At 41.9% G+C, this 23415-nt stretch overlaps 1 protein-coding gene across 3 annotated transcripts in view; it reads right to left on the bottom strand.

The window, feature by feature from the left end:
* scp2a (sterol carrier protein 2a) overlaps positions 1-23415 on the bottom strand; it is a 98921-nt gene that overhangs the window by 32995 nt on the left and 42511 nt on the right. The window contains exons 12-14 of one of the 3 annotated variants that reach the window (XM_068037231.1): positions 10615-10768; positions 9529-9558; positions 9006-9401 (exon numbers count right to left, since the gene is read on the bottom strand). In XM_068037231.1, coding sequence (XP_067893332.1) covers positions 9344-9401; positions 9529-9558; positions 10615-10768 — 242 coding nt within the window. In that variant the 3' untranslated portion in view covers positions 9006-9343. Of the gene's footprint in view, positions 1-9005; positions 9402-9528; positions 9559-10614; positions 10769-23415 lie in introns of those variants that run through there. The other 2 variants (XM_068037229.1, XM_068037230.1) reach the window with 2 other exon arrangements.

Genomic DNA, 23415 nt, shown 5'->3' with positions numbered 1-23415 from the left:
TTACGCCTCAGCAATACGACACCCAGTATCTTCCAAATTAACTATTTCAAATTACATAGCTAATGCCCTCCAGACCTGGCAACATCCTGGTAAACCTCCTCTGTACCCTCTCCAAAGCCTCCACGTCCTTCTGGTAGTGTGGCGACCAGAATTGCACACAATATTCGAAGTGTGGCCTAACTAAGGTTCTGTACAGCTGCAACATGACTTGCCAATTTTTATACGCTATGCCTTGATGAAGGCAAGCATGTCGTATGCCTTCTTGACTACCTTATCCACCTGCGTTGCCACTTTCAGTGACCTGTGGACCTGTACGCCCAGATCTCTCTACCTGTCAATACTCCCAAGGGTTCTGCCATTTACTGTATACCTCCCACCTGTATTAGACCTTCCAAAATGCATTACCTCATATTTGTCCGGATTAAACTCCATCTGCCATTTCTCCGCCCAAGTCTCCAACCGATCTATATCCTGCTGTATCCTCTGACAATCCTCATCAACTCCACCAACCTTTGTGTCGTCCGCAAACTTACTAATCAGACCAGCTACATTTTCCTCCAAATCATTTATATATACTACAAACAGCAAAGGTCCCAGCACTGAACCCTGCAGAACACCACTAGTCACATCCCTCCATTCAGAAAAACACCCTTCCACCGATACCCTCTGTCTTCTATGACCGAGCCAGTTCCGTATCCATCTTGCCAGCTCACCTCTGATCCCGTGTGACTTCACCTTTTGTACCAGTCTGCCATGAGGAAACTTGTCAAAGGCTTTACTGAAGTCTATATAGATAACATCCACTGCCCTTCCTTCATCAATCATCTTCGTCACTTCCTCAAAAAACTCAAATTAGTAAGACACCTCCCCTTCACAAAACTATGCTGTCTCTCGCTAATAAGTACAACCACTTCTAAACTCCATGTTCAAATCCCCTGCAACAACAATTTACTTCTACTCACCTCCCCACTTCCATGTGCCCTCAAAATGTCATTGCCGCCCACCACAACATCACTTGTCTTCAACTTCTCCACTCCCATTTCCACTACCTTCCAAAATACAAATTACTGTCACTTCCCTCACCCATCAACCCAAACTCAATCACACCCTTCATCCCACTCCTCACAACTACAATCTCACCAGATAGTCACTGCCTTACTGCCCCAATAATTCTTTCATCCATCATCTTTCATTCCCCTTCACTACTCCACCCCAAGTACTACCTTACTTTTTCAAACTCCTTAATATTTACTTCCCAACTATTCACTGCTCTCTTAATGTTATTGGCTGTCCCTACAACTCCTCGCTTCCCCAACCCACTTAACAACTCACGGACTCATCCCAAATCCTTTAAAATTTAATAATCTCCTCTCATAAACCATATAGTATTAGTAATGCCACATCCTTAGAGAAGAGCATGCCCTCTGACTACTTACGAGAAACAGCAAGTGATATCAACAAGTATTTTTAAAAATTTGTAACAAAATAACAAGCACTTATGCAAGCCAGTTGCATACAATTACTGGAACCATAGCAACATCTTCTGCCAAAGTAATTCAACTGAAAAATAGGAGGGATTGATTTGTGCCTGATAACATCAGGTTAATACACGCCTCTGTGTTTTTTTTAAAATACCATTTTCTCCTTCCTGTCCCATGACACTAAAGGCCTGCTACCCGACCCGAACCCAACATGACGTCGGGTCATTCTTCCGGGTCCGGCTTTCGGGCTCGGGTCGGTTCAGGCCGGGTTCAGACACACACAGTACCGTCAAAATCTGAAAAGCCTACCTGAGCTGGGAGTCCGGGACGTCAAGGAGTGAAACGTGCATCCAGACTCCACAGACTCTGAGGCTGCGCAGTGAGCGAATGAGCGTCTCTATGACGTCATCACACTCATGCTGCAGCTTCCTCTGTTCCATCCATCCAAAAGTGCTTAGTACAGTGAGTGCACTATGGTGGGGAAAAAATCAAAAGGACTCAGGTCGGGTTCGGGTCGGGGGGTTTTTTTCCCCCGAGACCCAAGCAGGCCTTTACATGACACAAATGAAAACTGGTACCAGGTTACAGCTGAGGGTGTAAGGAGAAATTGCAAATGCCTAATGGCTCTGGAGAAGGGAGATGTTACTTCAGCTGGGTACATTTAAATGGATCATTTAAATTCCATTAGGTATGGTTTCATAATTCTGCCGGCTCCCACTGACACTAAATCTCCTGTTTATAACTGCAGGTTTGACTTGCCAGTTACAGATCCATTCATCTGAAGTTACAATTGTGACAGTCTAACTTCGACCAACCCAGATGTTTAGAGTGTCTATATGTAGGCCAGAAAGAGCAAAGGTATATTCCAAGTCTTTACAGATGAGATGACAAAAAAAAAAATCAACCTATATATAATCAGATTTAAGATAGCTGAAATCATGGCAAGTCTTGTTGGGCAGAATCATTTGGCTTGTAGCATTTTTTATTTTATTTTATTTAGAGATAAAACACTGAAACAGGCCCTTCGGCCCACCGAGTCTGTGCCGACCATCAACCACCCATTTATACTAACCCTACAGTAATCCCATATTCCTGATCACCTACCTACACTAGGGGCAATTTACAACAGCCAATTTACCTATCATCTGCAAGTCTTTGGATGTTGGAGGTACTGAATAAAACCTCATCATGGAGAAAACCTCAAGTAACACTGGAAATTCTAGGGTATACACTTGCCCTGACTGTATGCTGGGGCTGCAGGAGGAGAAAGCAGCCAAGTCCTGATTGCCACCCAGTGCCCACTGTTGAAAAATGCATATAAATGCACTTCCAATGAAGTTAGGATTGAATTGGCTGTGCTGCTCTCATTAAAATTAAAAACAAATCTGCAGAGGACTTGAGAAACTTTTCAAAATCAGTAGTTATCACAGCAGATTATCCAATTTAAGTCCAAACACAATGCACATCTTGTCAAATCGCCAATACGTGCCCGAAATGGGAAGTTTTCTGGTTTCCATGGTTAGAAGACTGCAGATTTGTATATAAAAGAAATCTTGGTTAGTTAAACACTGTTTTTTGTATATTGCAAATTTAGCAACCAGAAGTCTTCAAATGAGGTCAAGTTCACAGAATCACAGAATAATAGTGCAGAAGAGGCCCTTCGGCCCATCGAGTCTGCACCGATGCATTAAAACAACTGACCTGTCTACCTAATCCCCTTTGATAGGACTTGGCCTTGAGCCTTGAATGTTATGACGTGCCAAGTGCTCATCCAGGTACTTTTTAAAGGATGTGAGGCAACCTGCCTCTACCACCCTCCCAGGCAGGGCATTCCAGACTGTCATCACCCTCTGGGTAAAAAGGTTCTTCCTCAAATCCCCCTTAAACCTCCCGCCCCTCACCTTAAACTTGTGACCCCTCGTAACTGACCCTTCAACTAAGGGGAACAGCTGCTCCCTATCCACCCTGTCCATGCCCCTCATAATCTTGTACATCTCGATCAGGTCACCCCTCAGTCTTCTCTGCTCCAGTGAAAACAACCCAAGCCTATCCAACCTCTCTTCATAGCTTAAAATGTTCCATCCCAAGCAACATCCTGGTGAATCGCCTCTGCACCCCCTCCAATGCAATCACATCCTTCCTATAATGTGGTGACAAGAATTGCACACAGTACTCCAGCTGTGGCCTTACCAAAGTTCTGTACAACTCCAACATGACCTCCCTGCTTTTGTAATCTATGCCTCGATTGATAAAGGCAAGTGTCCCAAATGCCATTTTCACCACCCTATTAACCTGCCCTTCTGCCTTCAGAGATCGATGGACAAACACGCCAAGGTCCCCTTGTTCCTCGGAACTTCCCAGTGTCAGGCCATTCATTGAATACTTCCGTCACATTACTCCTTCCAAAGTGTATTACCTCACACTTTTCAGCGTTAAATTCCATCTGCCACTTTTCTGCCCATTTGACCATCCCGTCTATATCTTCCTGTAACCGAAGACACTCCACCTCACTGTTAACCACTCGGCCAATCTTTGTGTCATCCGCGAACTTACTGATCCTACCCCCCACATTGTCATTTATATAAACGACATAGATGACAAACAATAGGGGACCCAGCACAGATCCCTGTGGTACGCCACTGGACAACGGCTTCCAGTCACTAAAACAGCCGTCTGTCTTCACTCTCTGTCTCCTACAGCTAAGCCAATTTTGAATCCAACTCATCAAGTTACCTTGCATCACATGTGCATTTGCTTTCTTGATAAGTCTCCCATGTGGGACCTTGTCAAAGGCTTTGCTGAAATCGATGTAAACTACATCAACTGCACTACCCTCACCTACACACCTGGTCACATGCTCAAAAAATTCAATCAAATTTGTTAGGCATGACCTCCCTCTGACAATTCTGCTGACTATTCCTAATCAAATGTTGCCTCTCCAAGTGGTGATAGGTTCTCTCCTTCAGAATTTTCTCCAATAGTTTCCCTACCACTGACGTGAGACTCACTGGTCTGTAGTTCCCTGGCTTATCTCTACAACCGTTCTTAAATAGTGGGACCACATTAGTTGTTCTCCAGTCCTCTGGCACATCCCCCGTGGCCAGAGAGGAATTAAAAATTAGGGTCAGAGCCCCTGCAATCTCCACCCTCGCCTCCCACAGCATCCTGGGACACAAATCGTCCAGACCTGGAGATTTGTCCACTTTTAAGCCTTCCAAAACCTCCAATACCTTGTCACTCCTTATGACAATTTGCTCAAGAACCTCACAGTCTCTCTCTCTGTTCCATATCTACATCCTCATTCTCTTGGGTGAAGACAGATGTGAAGTATTCGTTCAACACCCTACCAATGTCCTCTGGCTCCACCCACAAATTTCCCCCTTGGTCCCTAATGAGTCCTACTCTTTCCCTGGTTATCCTCTTCCTATTGAAATACTTTTAGAATATCTTGGGATTTTCCCTACTTTTACCAGCCAGAGCTATCTCATATCCCCTCTTTGCTCTCCTAATTGCTTTCTTAAGCTCCATCCTACACTTTCTGTACTCCACTAATGCTTCCATTGATTTGCTCTCCTTGAATTTGCTAAAAGCCTCTCTTTTCCTTCTCATCGTACCCTGAATGTTTCTGGTCATCCATGGTTCTCTGGGCTTGTTGCTCCTACCTATTACCCTAGAGGGAACATGTTGGGCCTGTACCCACCCATTTCCTTTTTGAATGCCCCCCACTGCTCTTCTGTAGATTTCCCGACAAGTAACTCTTTCCAGTCTACCTTGGCCAGATCCTGCCTTATTTTACTAAAATTTGCTCTCCCCCAATCCAAAACCTTTTTTTGCAACTGGTCTATTTCTTTCTCCATAACAAGCTTAAATTGTACCATGTTGTGGTTGCTATCACCAAAATGCTCCCCCACCAACATAACAACAACCTGTCCGGCTTCATTCCTCAGAATTAGGTCCAGCACTGCACCCTCCCTTGTTGGATCCTCTACATATTGAGCTAAAAAGTTCTCCTGTGTACATTTTAAGAACTCTACTCCATCTAAGCCCTTGACACGATGACTATCCCAATTAATGTTGGGAAAGTTGAAATCACCTAATATAATTACCCTATTATTTTTACACACCTCTGCAAATTGCGCACATATTTGCTCCTCAATTTCCCGCTGACTATCTGGGGGTCTGTAATAAACACCCAACAATGTGGCTGTCCCTTCTTTATTCCTAAACTCTACCCATAAAGCTTCATTTGATGCCCCCTCCAAGAAATCATCTCTCCTTACTGCAGTAACTGACTCCTTAACTAATATTGCAATGCCCCCTCCTCTTTTACCCCCTCCTCTGTCTCGCCTGAAGATTCTATATCCTGGGATATTGAGCTGCCAATCCTGCCCCTCCCTCAACCATGGCTCAGTGTTGGCTACTATATCACAATTCCACGTGTCAACCATTGCCCTTAACTCATCCATTTTACCTGCAATACTCCTGGCATTAAAGTAGAAGCCATCCATCCTGGTCTTACTCCCTTGAAACTTACTTCCGCTGTATTCCCTCTGACTTGTTTGCTTTCCTGTGTTTAACTGTGTCCCTATTCTGCTAGGAATCTGCATCCCCTCCCCCCGCCAAATTAGTTTAAACTCCTCCCAACAGCACTCGCAAACCCGCCAGCAAGGATGTAAGTCCCCTTCTGGTTCAGATGTAGACCGTCCCGCTTGTATAGGTCCCACCTTCCCCAGAAACGGTCCCAGTGGTCCAGGAATCTAAAACCCTCCCTTCTGCACCAACTCTTAAGCCACGCATTCATCAGTGCTATTCTCCCATTTCTACACTCACTAGCACGTGGCACTGGGAGTAATCCAGAGATTACAACCAAAGAGGTCCTGCTTTTTAGTCTGCTGCCTAACTCCCTGAATTCTTGATGCAAGACCTCATCTCTCTTTCTACCTATGTCATTGGTACCAACATGAACCATGACCTCTGCCTTATCACCCTCCCCCTTCAGGATGCTCTGCAGCCGTTCATTGCCATCCCGGATCCTGGCACCAGGGAGGCAACACACCACCCTGGAGGCATGTTGACGGCCACAGTAGTGCCTATCTGTTCCCCTGACTATAGAATCCCCTATTACTATTGCTCTTCCTCTCTTTCCCCCTTCCTGTGCAGACAGGCTGCTTGTGGTGCCAGAAGCTTGGCTCTGTCCACACTCCCTGGAGGAACCAGCCTCATCAGTCTCCAAAATGAAATACCGATTTGCAAGCGGGACCCCAGGGGACTCCTGAACTACCTGCCTGATTCTCTTGGACTGCCTGGTGGTCACCCATTCTCTTCCTCAAGTCCCTTCAGCTGCGGTGTGACCATCTCTCTATATGTGCTATCCACAATGCTCTCAGACTCACGGATGCTCCACAGTGTTTCCAGCCGCCGTTCCAGCTCTGAAACCCGAGCTTCCAGGAGCTGCAGCTGGACACACTTCCTGCACACATGCTGGTCCCGGGGACTGGAAATGTTCCCGGATTCCCACATGCAGCAAGAGGAGCAAACCACGGCTTCAAGCTCTCCTGCCATGACTAAACTCTTCAAATTTAAAACTTTAGAAGATTATAATAAAAACAAACAACTAAGTCTTGCTAAAACAATTCAATCCACTTTGAAAAATACCCACCAGGACTTACTCACCAGTCAGCTGTGCTCTTTGGAAACTCTCAGCTCCCCTCACTGAGGACAGGTAGGAAATGAAAGGAGCTCCTCGCTCCCTCCTCACCGAACTTCCTCAGTCACCAAACTTCCACTTTAACACTCTAATGCAACCCAAGTCAGCACTCCAGTGCAAACAAGTTCCCGAAACAATAACACAAGCATTTTCAGCATTACCTGTGAAAGACTAACACCAAGCTGATGCATAACACTGAATTACTTACGGGGAGGCGGTGGCATAGCGGTAATGTCACTGGACTAGTAGCCCAGAGGCCCAGGCTAATGCTCTGGGGATATGGGTTCGAATCCCACCACGGTAGATGCTGAAATTTGAATTCAATTAATAAATCTGGAATTAAAAGGCTAGTCTAATGGTAACCATGAAACCATTGGCGATTTTGTAAATACCCATCTGGTTAACTAATGTCCTTTAGGGAAGGCAATCTGCCGTCCTTACCTGCTCTGACTCCAGATCCACAGCAATGTGGTTGACTCTTAAAATGTCCTCTGAGATGGTGTAGCAAGCTACTCAGTTCAAGGGCAATTAGGGATGGGAAATAAATGCCAGCCTAGCCACTGCCGCCCATATCCCATGAACAAATTAAAAAATATCTGCTAATATTTTCACCCAATTTTGTTTGCTTTACATCTAACATTTCCTCCTCAAAGATACCATGAGTTAACCCAAAACAATTTTGATCTAAATGTACAATTCCAAAATATTAGTTGAATTATAAAATAATCTTTCATGTATGAACTGCTGTAGTGTTATTAGGTTGAAGTGGCTGTCATTAAGCCTGGGATGAAACTGGTTTGGGAATTGCTGAACTGAATTTGAGAACTTTAGCTATTAATTTTACTGTCAGCAGCCCTGAACAAAACGAGAGGGTGTGGAATAAGGAAAGCACTAGTCCAGAATGGAACTTGGAAACCTGCCATTCCAGTTGTTAACCTAGACAAAAATAAATATAGTCCAACTCAGTGGCCAGGTTGAAGGCACCAGATTTTAGCTGTGATATTATTGGGTGAACCTTTATGCATATTGAGCTAAGGGATATCAACACTAGGATACAAAATACTTAACCTGCCTTTGACATTACCACTAACATGCCATGAACGATGTATAGCATAGCCCTGATGAGAATAATGATCTTTCTACCACACCTAAAAACGTGTTAATGCCCAACTCAGCATCTTCCAATGTACATATTCCCAATGACGACTGCTGCATTTTCCCAACCTTGTGGTATAACCGAGTGAAATTGACAATTTCACATTTGAATGCGGAACAGTTTTGTGCTGTCCTCTTATATTCATGAGGGAGAGATTTAAGATTGCACAACACCTGTCCAAGCTGCAAATTCCAGAGCACGCTTGCTATTTCAGCAGACTGTAAACGGTACAAAGCAGACTGAACAAGCTGAAAAGCACCATGGTGACAAATACTGGCATTTCCCAGTGCAACATTTGAGCATCAATGCTTGCAGGGAGACACAGTATTATCCATGGAGTTGGGCTGGCACAGCGCCACACCTTCATACCCAATCCCATGCCCCGAGCACTGCTTCACCCTTTCTCATGGTTGGTGGAATAACTGACCAACAGAGAGCTGAAGGACAGTTTGCTCCTTGCACTCATTAGAATAGCACCTCAGGAAGCGGCAAGTTGATCTGACTTATATTGATGTGGCCTCAGTATGATTCGAATCTCAGCTCAGTGTTAGTACCAAAAGGTATGGTATAGTAACTCTGTGACCCTCAAGTGTTTCCCACATAATTTAATGAGACAGTACAAATATAGATGCACATGTGGCAATGCAACACCTCCAATTTTGGGCACCCAGGCCAGTATCTAGTACTCTTAGTGTCTGTTGTGTTGTTAGATGCTGAGTTTTCCATCGGTGCAATTTGCCTCATCCTCAGTTTCAAACAGAACTCTTTTGAATAAGAATAACTTTTTAAAATCTTCTCATGTCAGCTTTCTTAGGGCTTCTCCCAGCGAGATACCAATTCAGCAGGCTTTTTACTAAAAGTCACAACTTGAAGCGGTGTCTTGCCTGTGGGACAGTGTTAGGAATGCTCCAACACATTGCACCATCGAACGACGGAGCAGAAGTTTCTCCTTTCACATCCTTTGCAAACCTTAAACCAATAGGAATAGATCCCATCATTTTACAGGACCCTGTTATTTGGTCCGTAGATGAGAAAATCTTGCTTTATTTTTTTCCAGCTAGATAAAAGAAAGAAACATTGTTGAGTTGATGGTAATGTTCCACAGATGAGCAGGTTATGAATGGAGGCCTAGAGGCACATACAGCAGGTCTGCCAATGTGACAGGAGGATGGGCTTCGAGTTACCTGTTCGTTGTATGAGCACCACTGCATATTCTGAAAACAAAAAAGGTGAGTGATGGTGATCAGGATGAAGCTCTTTTTGCACAAAATATACTAAAAGTATCATGGGGGTGATGCTCCTGAGGCAGTCCATTGTTGTGACATTTCCTAAACGAGTCCTACAGAGACACAAAATGGCCTGGAGGATATGAATATCATGTGGAAATTGGGATAGTACTTATGATAATAAAGCACGCTCCCCTTTGCTCTTCCCCCTTCAGAACCAAAAAAGATTGGAACCAATAGATAAAACTCATTTAGAAAACATGTCAGATGTAATATTAAAATTACTCCATGCTCCGCCTCTTCATTCATATCCTACATTGGCAAGAACTGCCATCAGTACACAGTAGCTACTCACCTTTTTTCAACATACTAAACATCTTACACAACATTATGACATCTAAAGCACTTAGTGTTAAAGCCTATTCTCCTCAGGATAGAAATGCTGTTTGATTTTGTTCCAATCTCACAGCGCTATTGGTCAAAATGTTTAAACATGCGTTTAATAGCTGCACAAATGGGAACACAAAAATGTCAAATCTCTCCCCACAAAAGAATCATGTATAAAGTTGCTGTAAGGCAGCAGACATAAAACAGCAGGCTGAACAGAAAATACTAATTTTAAACACTGCTGGTGCCTGCTCTCTACAGTTTAAGATGGTGCCAAACTCAACTTTTTATTTACTGGCTCAATGCGTTTATGCAAAGCCAACCAAAGTGAGTAGGTAACCGTAGAGAAAGAACTGCATGCAACCCAGAGAATAAATATTAATCTCATTAGTCAGCAAGAAAAGGCAAAAGCAGCTTTGCCTGCTTCAAACTCTTTAAATTTAAGGTGCCGGTTTATGGAGGAACCACATTGTTCCAATTTATCCCTAGACTGCGAAAGGACTGATTTGCAGTGGAGGCGATTCCTAAACATACAAGTTGAATCTTATTGTGGGATCTCGGCCTCGCACATATTCTACAGATAAAAAAAATCTGTACGGTACTGCACCTTAATGTGGCAGCCAGGATTCCCTTGTAAATAATGCAAGATTGACTCACCTGGCAGCTTCTGGGAAACCCATCCTGTATATTGTTACTACCACAGCACCACCAAGCCCGATGTTATGCTGCAAGGCGACCTTTGCCCCAGGAACTTGCCTCTTCCTGGCTTCGCCTCTCAATTGCCAGCACAGTTCAGCACATTGGGCCAGGCCTGACAAGTCAAACACAGATACCATCGATTTTTAAAGCCATCACATACAAACTCATTGCTGGAAAACAACATCTTAAAGTGGGGTTTTATACTAATTTAAATACTGGTATGTATGTGTGTGTATGTACATACATACATACACACACACATAGAACAAGCCAATAACCAAAAACAGCAGCTTTTGCTGCACCAGGTAACACATATGCTCCACTGCAAACATTCTGACCTTGGAAACAGTTTTTGGAAGAAATTGCTTCCAAAATTAGGTGTTTAACAAACTCAGTCAGACCAAAATTTGCAAGTTTTTCTCTGGTCCTAAAGCAGATTTGGGTCTGGCCAGGCCAAGGGCAGATCAGTGGGACTGTGGTTGTCTGGTTCACATCTAGACCTTTCCAGGCAGTTCATTTAAAAACTCTTGATTGAAGAAACATAGATCTGAAAATTTAAACTTGGTGCTTCTCTTCAAAGCAGCTAACTTGCTGTGTATTTCTATTTAAAAACCTATTGTCTAGTTCAATACCAGATCGATGCCTGGGCTAACAATCATCCCCTCTTTAAATAGCATTAAATTCCTTTCCTGCTTTTCAACTCAGCTCGACTATTTCATATGAACAGAACTGTCAACATGGGGAAAAAATTAGTAGTGATAATTGATCAGCAACAGTGACACAGATTGTAAACCTATTTAAATACCAGCAAATACCTTGTAGCTTTACTCACAGCTAATCTGGAATTTTAATCAGTTATTATATTAATTGATAACCTGGCCTGTTTTGTTAAAGTCAATCCTCGGTACATCATTAGGGAAAGTGGCCTGAGGAAGCAAATCCAGCTGTGTGTGGTTGATTGAGTTAATTAAATGGAAATTGTTAGATGTTTGTAAATGTCTGGCTTGAAATCAATGGCTAGCTTTCTCTTTTTTAAAAAAAGAATGGTTTTGATTCTTTAAGTGTGAAACATCGAGAATTTTAAAGTGTGCATTCTATAGAAGATATATTAAAAATTGGTAGATCCTGTGACTTTTCCATTTAAAAGTCCAATATTTTTAAAATATTCATTATGCTCAGTTGTTACATCGTGACCCCGGCCCTATCATTTACATTAGAGATTTTCCCATATGACAGCTTGCAATGCTTGAAAATATTAACAAGTTGTATTTATACAGCTCCATTAACATAAAAATATCCCAAGGCACTTCACAGGAGCATTATCAGACAAAATTTGACACAGAACCACAAATATTAGGACAGGTGATCAAATGCTTGGTCAAAGAAGTATGTTTAAAGGAGTGAACTGAAGGAAGGTAGAAAGGTTCAGGGGCAGAGGTGTTTAGGGAGGTACTTCAGATCTTAAGGCCTAGGTGAAAGCACAGCTGCCAATGGTGGAGTGATGAAAATCAGGGATGCTGAAGAGGCCAGAATTGGAGAAGCACAGTGATGGTGGAGGGTTGGAGGAAATAAAGAAGAGCGAGGCCATGGAGGGATTTGAACACAAGGATGAGAATTTTAAAATTCAAGGTGTTGTCAGACCAGGAGCCTCCCATCCCATTGCCTCAGTGATCTGGATATCTGAGGGCATAGATTTAAAGTGATTGGTACAAAAATTAGAGGGGAGATAAGGAAAATAAATTTTCACCCAGAGGGTGGTGATGGTCTGGAACTCACTGCCTGAAAGAGCAGTTGAGGCAGAGACCCTCAACTTATTCAAAAAGAGTCTGGATATGCACCTCAAGTGCCGCAAGGTGCAGCGCTACGGACCAAATGCTGAAGCTGGGATTAGAATCGGTGGATCGTTTTTTGGCCGGCACAGACGCGATGGGCCAAGCGGCCTCTTTCTGTGCCTTAAATTTTCTATGATTCTATGATCTTCACCATGCTGAATTCTGTGCAACCAAGGTGACTGTGAGAAAGTAATATGTGCCTGAAAAAGTGCACCAGGTGAACTAACTCTTTCTTATGCCTTTTATTTGTATTGCCATCATCAAAATAACTAACTGTGTGACCATTATTTTATGCAGCAAAGGAGAACTCTGTTGCCAACACAACAAAAGCCATAATAATAATAAAAGCAAAATACTGCGGATGCTGGAAATCTGAAACAAAAACAAGAAATGCTGGATTCACTCAGCAGGTCTGGCAGCATCTGTGGAAAGAGAAGCAGAGTTAACGTTTCGGATCAGTGACCCTTCTTCGGAACTGTGTTGAGCCCTGTGAAGAAAGAATAGTGAACAGTTTTTCTGGGCTGACCCTCCTTGTTTAGCACATCTTATGACACCTCTCACAAAAGTTTGCCAGCCAGCTCCCAGCAGATTTTACAACCTTCCAAACTAAACCTATTTTCAGTGCTTTTTTGGTCTTCTCACGCAGCAAGTTCTCACCCATCCCACCGCCAACCAGGTTTTCAAGACTTTACCATCCCACAGTGCATATATTCTGGAATACCCCCCGCCACCCCAGACCATACCTCTGCTGAACACACATCCAATTCACTGACATTTTTTTTTTCCAGCCTCCCACTGCCCCTTCCTTCATAAGTTCTCACTCTCAGCCATGTTACTGGTGAGAAGTAATGAGTGGTCCTGATGGAATTCTAGAAGCAGGATGCCCATTGCCCACAGTAGATGCCAAGAGAAGAATAGGTTAATATCCCCATGGAAAAATAATAAACCAGCCTTTTTTTGAAAATATTATACATTGTACTAGTTTTGTTTCTCATTAAACATTGGTGATGTTGGTGCTCAAAAGATTATACATTTAATCATTTGTACATCTACTGAATTTTAAAGAGTTAGATTTTACTGACAACATATTCTTTTGAGAGGTTGGGAAAGTAGAGATCAAGAGCAGAACGAGAAAGCAACCAATTTTCTTGGAAAAAATCAAAAGGGGAGCAGGAGGTTATCAATGCTGCATTATGTTAAACATTCCTTCAAGTACTGGTTTCCAAATTCTTTTTTTTTTTTAAAATGGGTCAGTGCTTAACTCCCCATCAAGCAGACAGGCTACAGTCCACGACTACATATTACTTCACTTGCCCAAGTTCTAGAACTCAATATATAACCTTCATAGAACTACTAGGAGTAAGAGGATATGGAATTACATCAGCTCCAACTTTAGTGAAGTTACTGTAAAGCAAGTTTTCATTCTGCATTAACTACAGTCTACTAAATATGCCATTTAAACATGGTCAAACAGGTAGATTTCAGTTTAGTATTATTGTATTACTGTGATTTGTATCTACCCATGTTTGAATTTCATTATGTCAATAATAGTAAGCATAGTTTACGTCCAAAAACTGATACACAAGAATAGGGATTTCCAATTACATATCTTCATAAGAGCATCGGATCAGAAATGGCCATTCTTGAATAAAGTCAACTTATTTTACAGACCAAGTACAATGCATCCATCCCACCTATTTAATTTGTTGAAGTTCTGTACAAATACTCCCCAATTCCAAAAGATAATCAAGAAAAACAGACTATCCATCCATCCCATCATTTCCCAGATTCAAAGCTGGTGTTACCAAACAGAATATTCCTCCCCTACCACCCCATACATGATTATGATTATGATTAGAGATACAGCACTGAAACAGGCCCTTCGGCCCACCGAGTCTGTGCCGAACATCAACCACCCATTTATACTAATCCTACACTAATCCCATATTCCTACCAAACATCTCCACCTGTCCCTATATTTCCCTACCACCTACCTATACTAGTGACAATTTATAATGGCCAATTTACCTACCAACCTGCAAGTCTTTTGGTTTGTGGGAGGAAACCGGAGCACCCGGAGAAAACCCACGCAGACACAGGGAGAACTTGCAAACTCCACACAGACAGTACCCGGAATTGAACCCGGGTCTCTGGAGCTGTGAGGCTGCAGTGCTAACCACTGCGCCGCCCCAAAATCCTGTTGTTGCCATACAATGCAACAGTCAACCATTCAAAGAGCACAGAAAGCCTGCTGGTTCACCTTTTTAAGTTTCTGATGTCAACAAACTATCTTACTGGTTATTTTCTGGTATAAGACATTTCAACAGTTGTTGGGAGCCTGAGTGGAGCTCTGTGCATGTGATTAACTATAAAGTATGACTTGGGCCTATCCACTCATATGTGGCTTTCAAAAGGGAATTGGATAGTTAATTGAAGAGAAAAAATGTACAGGGCTACAGGCAAAAGGCAGTGGAGTGGGACTAGCTGAGTAGCTCTTAGAGAGAGCCTGCACGGACACCACAGGCCGAATGGCCTCCTTTTGGGCTGAACCATTCCATGATCCTAAAGATGGCATAGTGTAACTGTATTGTTTAATATGTAGAGAGATAATAAATATAATTTTTTTTTTTAAATGTGGAGAGCCAATGTCTATAGTGCAGAACAGCAGCAAAGTTGAAAAAGAGTAGCAGGGGAGCAAATACAGTGAATAAATGATGCCAACTTCTCCAACAAATGAAGCAGCCCATACCTGCTTACAGAAGGAGCTAGATGACACCCAGGTGTGGGCTCATTAATGGCAGGTAAAATTTGTGCTACATATGCAAATAATGGCCATCTCCAACAAGAAAAGCCCAATAACCTCCCCTGGCTTCCAATGGCACCACCATTTCCAAAGCCTCTCAGCAACAACATCCTTAGGGCCTCAACAAACCAGAAGCTTAACTGGACCATTCAGATCCACAAAATGGCTACAGAAGCAAAGCAGAGGCTCAATGCTCTGAACCAAGCAGCTCACCGCCTCACCCCTCAAAGCTTCTCTACCAACTGCAAGGCCCAAATCAGGAACATACTATCTAAAGGGTGCAGTGCTGCAACTCACCAAGCTTACTTTAACAGTGCCTCCAAACTCTGCAATGCCTATTTATTTATTTAGAGATACAGCACTAAAACAGGCCCTTCAGCCCACCGAGTCTGTGTCGACCATTAACCACCCATTTATACTAATCCTACACTAATCCCATATTCCTACCACATCCCCACCTGTCCCTATATTTCCCTACAACCTACCTATACTAGGGGCAATTTATAATGGCCAATTTACCTATCAACCTGCAAGTCTTTGGCATGTGGGAGGAAACCAGAGCACCCAGAGGAAACCCACGCAGACACAGGGAGAACTTGCAAACTCCACACAGGCAGTACCCAGAATTGAACCTGGATCGCTGGAGCTGTGAGGCTGCAGTGCTAACCACTGCGCCGCCCTATAAAAGGAGCGCAAGAACAGCAAAATAACGGGAACTCCATCACCTCCAAATCACACACCATCCTGACTTGGACATATCCTATCACCAGAACTGAAGGTGCCTCAAGGCCAGCGTTACTGACATCCTGGAACAAATAAATAAGTTTGGGTTTTTAAAGCTTGCCGGAGGAAGACAAGAACAAGGAAACTAACCATTTCTACAATTCTGAAGCAATGGTATTAATAAGGTAGGCTACCACACAAAAATCCTTATTTTATAGCAGTAAGGATGCAAGGAGGCAAAATAGAGTATTTTGAGCTAAGTGGAACAAGAGAGGATAGTTCAAAGTAACTAAGGCCATTGTAGTAGCACAAAATACAGAAATAGAAAATATTGTGAGGGAGCATATCCACCGCTTCCTCAGCCCATCTGCTGCTGAAACCCTCTTCCATGCTTTTGTTATTTCCAGACTTGACGATTCCAATGCATTCCTGGATGACTTCCCACATTCTACCGTCTGTAAACTTGAGGTTATCCAAAACTCCGCTGCTCGGCTTACTCCGTCCCATTCCCCTTTCACCCCTGTGCTCGCTGACCTACACTGGCTCCCAGTCAAGCAATAGCTTGATTTTAAAATTCTCATGGTTTGTTTTCAAATCACTCCAAGGCCTTGCCCCTCCCTATCTCTGTAATCTCCTACAACCCTTTGAGATATCTGCATTCCTCGAATTCTGGCTTCTGGAGCATCCTAGATTTTAAATCACCCCATTATAGCTTCACTTGCCAAGACCCTAAGCTCAGGAATTTCCTCTTTAAACCTCTTTGCCTCCCTACCTCATTTTCCTCTTTTAAAATACTCCTAAAAAGCTACCTCTTTGACCAGGTTTTTGGTCATCTGCCCTTGTATCTTATGTGGCTCGGTTTCAAATTTTGTTTAATGCTCCTGTGACGCACCTTGGGACGTTTAACTAAGTTAAAGACACAAAATAAATACAAGCTGTTGTTGAGAGAGGATTGCAGGATATTGCTGAACAAGTGAGTCCTGTAGTGCATAAACATCAAATCTGCTTTTTTTGGTCTAGGAAGAGCAACAGTGTGGGCTTTTTGAAATAGTGGATGTGAAGGAGCAATGATTAAATCGCCTGAGAAATGATTGGATGAGGGAAGCTAGGTTTGAAGAGCAGCAGGAGCAAACAAAGAACAAAGAACATTACAGCACATGAACAGGCCATTCGGACCTCCAAGCCTGTGCCGATCTTGATGCCTGCCTAAACTAACACCTTCTGCACTTCCGGGGCCCATATCCCTCTATTCCCTTCCTATTCATATATTTGTCAAGATGTCTCTTAAACGTCACTATCGTATCTGCTTCCACCACCTCCCCTGGCAGCAAGTTCCAGGCACTCACCACCCTCTGTGTAAAAAAAAAACTTGCCTCGCACATCCCCTCGAAACTTTGCCCCTCTCACCTTAAACCTATGTCCCCTCGTAACTGACTCTTCCACCCTGGGAAAAAGCTTCTGACTATCCACTCTGTCCATGCCGCTTATAACTTTGTAAACCTCTATCATGTCGCCCCTCCACCTCCGTCGTTCCAGTGAAAACAATCCGAGTTTTTCCAACCTCTCCTCATAGCTAATGCCCTCCAGGCCAGGCAACATCCTGGTAAGCTTCCTCTGTACCCTCTCCAAAGCCTCCACGTCCTTCTGGTAGTGTGGCGACCAGAATTGCACGCAATATTCTAAGTGTGGCCTAACTAAGGTTCTCTACAGCTGCAACATGACTTGCCAATTTTTATACTCTATGCCCCGACCGATGAAGGCAAGCATGTCGTATGCCTTCTTGGCTACCTTATCCACCTGCGTTGCCACTTTCAGTGACCTGTGGACCTGTACGCCCAGATCTCTCTGCCTGTCAATACTCCCAAGGGTTCTGCCATTTACTGTATACCTCCCACCTGCATTAGACCTTCCAAAATGCATTACCTCACATTTGTCCGGATTAAACTCCATCTGCCATTTCTTCGCCCAAGTCTCCAACCGATCTATATCCTGCTGTATCCTCTGACAATCCTCATCATTATCCGCAACTCCACCAACCTTTGTGTCATCCGCAAACTTACTAATCAGACCAGCTACATTTTCCTCCAAATCATTTATATATACTACAAACAGCAAAGGTCCCAGCACTGACTAAGTGTGGCAGCTGTTCCTTATATAGCCTATGCTACCGATTCTATATTCCTTGTAAGTAGCATAATGGATATAAAATAAAATCTCTGGGGTCTCGAGCCCAAACTTATATTTACTTTTGTGAAATAACATATACAACATTTTTTTTAAACCTATAAATTACTTGTACAGGTTAACAGGAAAATAATCATAAATCTGAAATTATCTTAGCAATTTTGTTTCCACTGAAAATACAAACCATTTTTTTGAATGATGTTTTTCTGTCCCATCTGTTGTACGTTGATAATTTATTTTTCAGCCGAATAATTCAACTGATATTCCATTCCTCCTTCATTGATGAATGGTCCCTTACACTTGACAAATATATGTATGTTCACAACATTTATCGGGAACATGAAACTGCTCCTAATTTTTACCATCTGGCTTATTTTTGCCACACAGAAAAGATCAGGAAAAAAAAAGATATTTCCATTTTAGGAAATTCCATTGAATTTTACAGCACAGAAACTAGCCAGTCACCCAACAGCTCTGTGTTTATGCTCCACCCGAGCCTCCTCCTGAGCCTCCTCCCACCTTAATTCAGCTCACCTTATCAACATATCCTATCTCTTTCTCGTGCTTATCAATTAAACTGAAATGAAAATCTGCTTTGGAAAGTTATCCATTTGCTGCCATTTTGACAAGTAAACAATATGCATTTCTCCCCACCCCTGACTGTCTTGGAGAACCTGGTTCCTACTAAACAATACCTCAAACAAAAACACTCGAGTATCCTTAATCGAGTGAGAGGTGGTGACAATAATGAACAAATGACCCTGCATATGACAAACACGTGAAGATTGTCTGATGCAATGTCCCCTGCCAATATTCTGCACTCCCATGGCTATTCTGTTTGATAAATGACAATGCCAGATCCTGGCTGGGTTTTTGGAGCAACAGGCTATAATGATGGTGGCGTGGCTTACAGTAAGCCAGATGATTCACTGCCTTTTTAAGAACAGGGTGTTCATGCCATGTAGGGGATAACATCAGTACCACTGATTTACTGGGACTGAATAAGAATTTTCGTAGCTGGATCACACAGGAAGGTTCCAGGTTTGACCCTTTATTGAGTTAGCTGATCATAGCTAGCTCACAGTGATTAGGAAAGGGGAAATCATCCAGTATTTCCACTCAATTGCTATCCAGTGATTCCTGCTGGAAGTAGACATTTAAATGTTGCGTGCAGACAGGTTCAAACTCAGATGCTGCCTCCCTCCCATAATTGAACACTTACCACCAAAGCTCAAAATTGAATAATGGCCACTTAAATAATTTCAGTATCTCTGGGCTGGGAAAAGAAAAAAAAAAAAAATCCTAGTTTGTGTGATGTAGCTACTGAATCTACTCTACCACCAGGACAGCATTGTTCTAATTCTAGATCCTACTTTCCATCCCACTGTGAAAAGAACTGAATTTTGTTACAGTATAGCTCCAAGGATGCCAGGAACTTTCAAGTGCCTTATTATTTGGACAGTGAGTATCGGAAGACTGTCATTAGATTGGAAAGCATCTGTTACTGTACTCCAGTGAAGATGATGACTTCTGGCCAAGAAAAGGAATAAAAAGAAAGCTGCTACGTCCTACACAGCTTAAAATGTGATCTTTTTATACATATTCCCCATTATGATTCATCTGCAAGTTTGGTCCAACAATTCCTTTCTGAATAGATTTGTATGCATAACACATAGAAAAATTCAAACTAGGGATGATGTTAAAATTACATTTCAAAATCTATAGGATGCAGTAGCCTTAACTGCCATTTTTGCAATAAAAAAAAAAAGACTGGCATTTATTTTTATTCTCTGCTAGAATCTTCCAACCATTAAATTCTCAATAGTAAAATTATTGGTCATTGTTAATATGGTGAACATATGGGTGTTTAAAAAAAAACTATTTCCTGTTATGGAGTCACAGAATGTGTTTTCCAGATGGAGTTTGATCTAAAATGTTAGGAGAAAACTCAAGCTGGTAAAATATGAAAAACAAACTAATCAGAAGCAGCAGGGTGGCTTCTGAAGATATACAAAATGAGGATGTAAAACCAGAGATAAAAAATTAGAACACTGATTGGCATTTAGTAGGTTACATTTATAGATGGAGTCCAGCTGTAAAGGACACTTGCCACCTTGCAAGCGAAAAGCTTCACGGACTGGTTTTAAGGTTATAAACATGGTAATGAATTTCCATAACCTAGATTATTTAAAATACTGACTGCACGCACTTCAAGTCAGGATCTTTTCATGCCTCTAATAACTGCTTATAGCTCACGTAAACTGAAACATCCACACTTACCATTATACTTGCCTTCAGTCCTCCCATCAAAAGTGGCACTGTTATTCTGACTTGCATCATTCCTAGCCTTCAAAATTGAAGGTTTTTTCATATTTTTGCATTATTCATCATCTAACGTAGTTTTTCATTGCAGTATTATTTATATTAAGTCACAAAAATAAAAGAAAAAAAAGTTACAAAACCAGATAAATACATTTAGTTTTACTCCTGTTGGCCATTTTTTTCCTTCTGTAAATAGATTCAACTGCTATCCTGTGTAGTTTATGCAGTTAGAAAAACACTAGTAAGAATATGTTGGCCTGGAATTTCCTGAAAAAGCCGAACATTGTAAGTTACACCGAGACTTACATCAATCTTCCCATTGACAAGTTACACTGAAATTTCCCGAGAATCTTATGGGCATGTTGGAAAGTAAAAATGAGCGTAAAGCAAGTGCAAGTCAGCGTAAACAATGCGGGCCCAAGGACAGCGTTGCACTTACCCCATATTCCTTCTTCACGTTTCTCTCTATGCAAGAGAATTAAGGTTTGAAGCCTAGAGACCATCATTTATGAAAATTTAGCAGAGCACTTTTAAAAAAAAAAAGTTCAATCAAGGAAGCTTTCAGTTTTGAATGTAAAATATTCTGATGCTATAAAGACACATCTGTAAAAAAAAAAAAGGCACAAAGCTCCTGAAATATGACTTCGGGTCCCGCAGCACCTGAAATTTTAGGCATAAATTTACAGTCCATTCAAAATGGCCTAAATTCAGTAAAACGCTTTGAGCTGCATTTCTGCATTGTGGAGCTACGTTAATGAGCGGCAGAAGGTTTCTGTGGAAGTTTTATGGAATCACCGATAAAGATCAAAGAAATTCAGGTACAGCATAAAAACTCCTTCCAATTTTCTTTCTTAGTACATGCTTTCACACACTGACAGCCATTCTGTATCTCATTAAGTGGCCATTCTTCCTGCATGAGTGCAGAACATGCCAACAATCTATTCCATTATATATCAGAGGCTGACCCTGCTCTCATGTGATGGTGGCACAAATGCACTTTCCAGAAGTTTCTGAATAAGTAATCAGAAGTAGGCACCCCAGCTCAGTTTTTACTCCCCCACATAACAGGGTTGCCAAAGCCCATTATAACACCCCCATCACTGTCTATAGTCAGCTAACTCAGCACTGATCCAAGGAAGGCCTACTCTTCCCTATCTTTGCACAGTAACATTAACATTTCATTCAAAAAAAAAATCCCAAGAGAAATAATACTACAGAGAGCTGATTGGTTAAAGGGTCATTTTGCAGGAAGTGGTCTCTGGAATCTGAATGGTCATAGGGCTTGGTTGATCTCATGTCCTATGATCTAATTGGTCAAAGGGACTCTTCACAATGAGCACAGGAAACACGTACACAGATTTTAAAGGAAATAGGTACAATAGTCTTGTTTATAATGAAAGGAATCAGCTAACTTGTTCTATTTTGTTTGGGGCAGGTATCAATACCAAAATCTCAGAGGGCTGTGGAAGCTCAATCATTGTACATGTTCTAGACAGAAATCAATAGTTATCTGGCTACTAATGACGCCAAAGCGATATGGGGATAGCGTGGGAAAGTGGCATTGAGGTAGATGATCAGCCTTGATCTAATTGAATGGTGGAGCAGGCTCGACAGGCTGAATGGCCTACTCCTGCTCCTATGTTCCTAAAACTGATGTCAGGCCACCTTACTTCGCTGCTTACCTGAATAGGGCGTGTAACCTCACCTTAAATTGGCCAGAATTTATTTCCCAGTTAATAATCGAAGTCAGAAGCAGGATTACTGGAAACAGAATGAAACAAGCATACAGAACAATCCATGAAGAAATGATAGCTTCTTCTTTCTGAATAGCATTCAGATTTTTTTTTTAAATCAAGGGGATTGGAGAATTGACAGACTAATCCTGAGGATTTATAATCCTGTTTATATCAGAAGACTGGACAGTTGGAAGCAGCAAATGTATATAATTTCATAGCAGTTCTCGCCTTTAAATTATCTGGGTTTGAGTGAAGCTCAGACAGATGGGATGAAAGATTTTTTCTCTTGGATAACTTTTGAGAGAGAACAAAAAAAGTTGAACGAGATGAGGTTGGCAGGTTCCAATGCAAATCCCACACAACACAAAGCATACAGCACAGAATACATCAATAATGTGCAACTTGCACAGAGAAGAGTGCAGCTGATTATTGTACTGAACTGGAGTATTTCCTTTGCAAACTTATATGACATAGGGAAAAATAACCAGGATTGGCATTAAAAACAACAAAAAAAAAGAGATCAGGTACTTTTGAACACAAATTACAGACCATTATATTATCCAACACAATATTACAGAATAAGAATCATTGTTGGTTTATCAAATAGTTAAATTTTTTCTTATTTTGAGCACTATTCTTCCTTTTTGTGACATACAACTATTAGAAGATAAAGGCTTATTTACTGAATTTGCAGTCTACAATTTAGGCTCTAAAAGTGTACAAAACCTGAACTGAATCATAGCAGGGAAGAGTGCTATGGTTGCTTTCATCACAAGATTCCTATATGTTCAGAAATTTCAAACAGGATTGGGAGCAAAACCACAACCAGTTAATTAACTAACAATTTAAAAAGGGCATTGAGAGAATGTGTGTGCATATGAGGCCAGAGTGGAGGGAGAAGGGGGGGACAGACACAGAGACAGAGAAATAGAGGATGATGGAAAAAGAAAAGGTGAGGGAAAGAGGAGGGAGAAAGAGGAAAGAGATAGAACAAAACAAAGAAACAGAATGTTATCTTGAAATTTTGCTCATAATTAATGCCACGGTAGATCAATTGGAATAGTTAATATATTTAAGGGATCTCCAGAAATACTTGTTACTCAATCTTTCTTTTTAAATTATTGGATTATATGGAGATTATGGCAATTGCAGTGATTCT

This window comes from Heterodontus francisci, chromosome 8, assembly GCF_036365525.1.
Source record: "Heterodontus francisci isolate sHetFra1 chromosome 8, sHetFra1.hap1, whole genome shotgun sequence".
Classification (NCBI taxonomy): domain Eukaryota; kingdom Metazoa; phylum Chordata; class Chondrichthyes; order Heterodontiformes; family Heterodontidae; genus Heterodontus; species Heterodontus francisci.
Note: the sequence above shows the minus strand (reverse complement) of the source record. Positions and strands in the feature narration are given on the sequence as shown.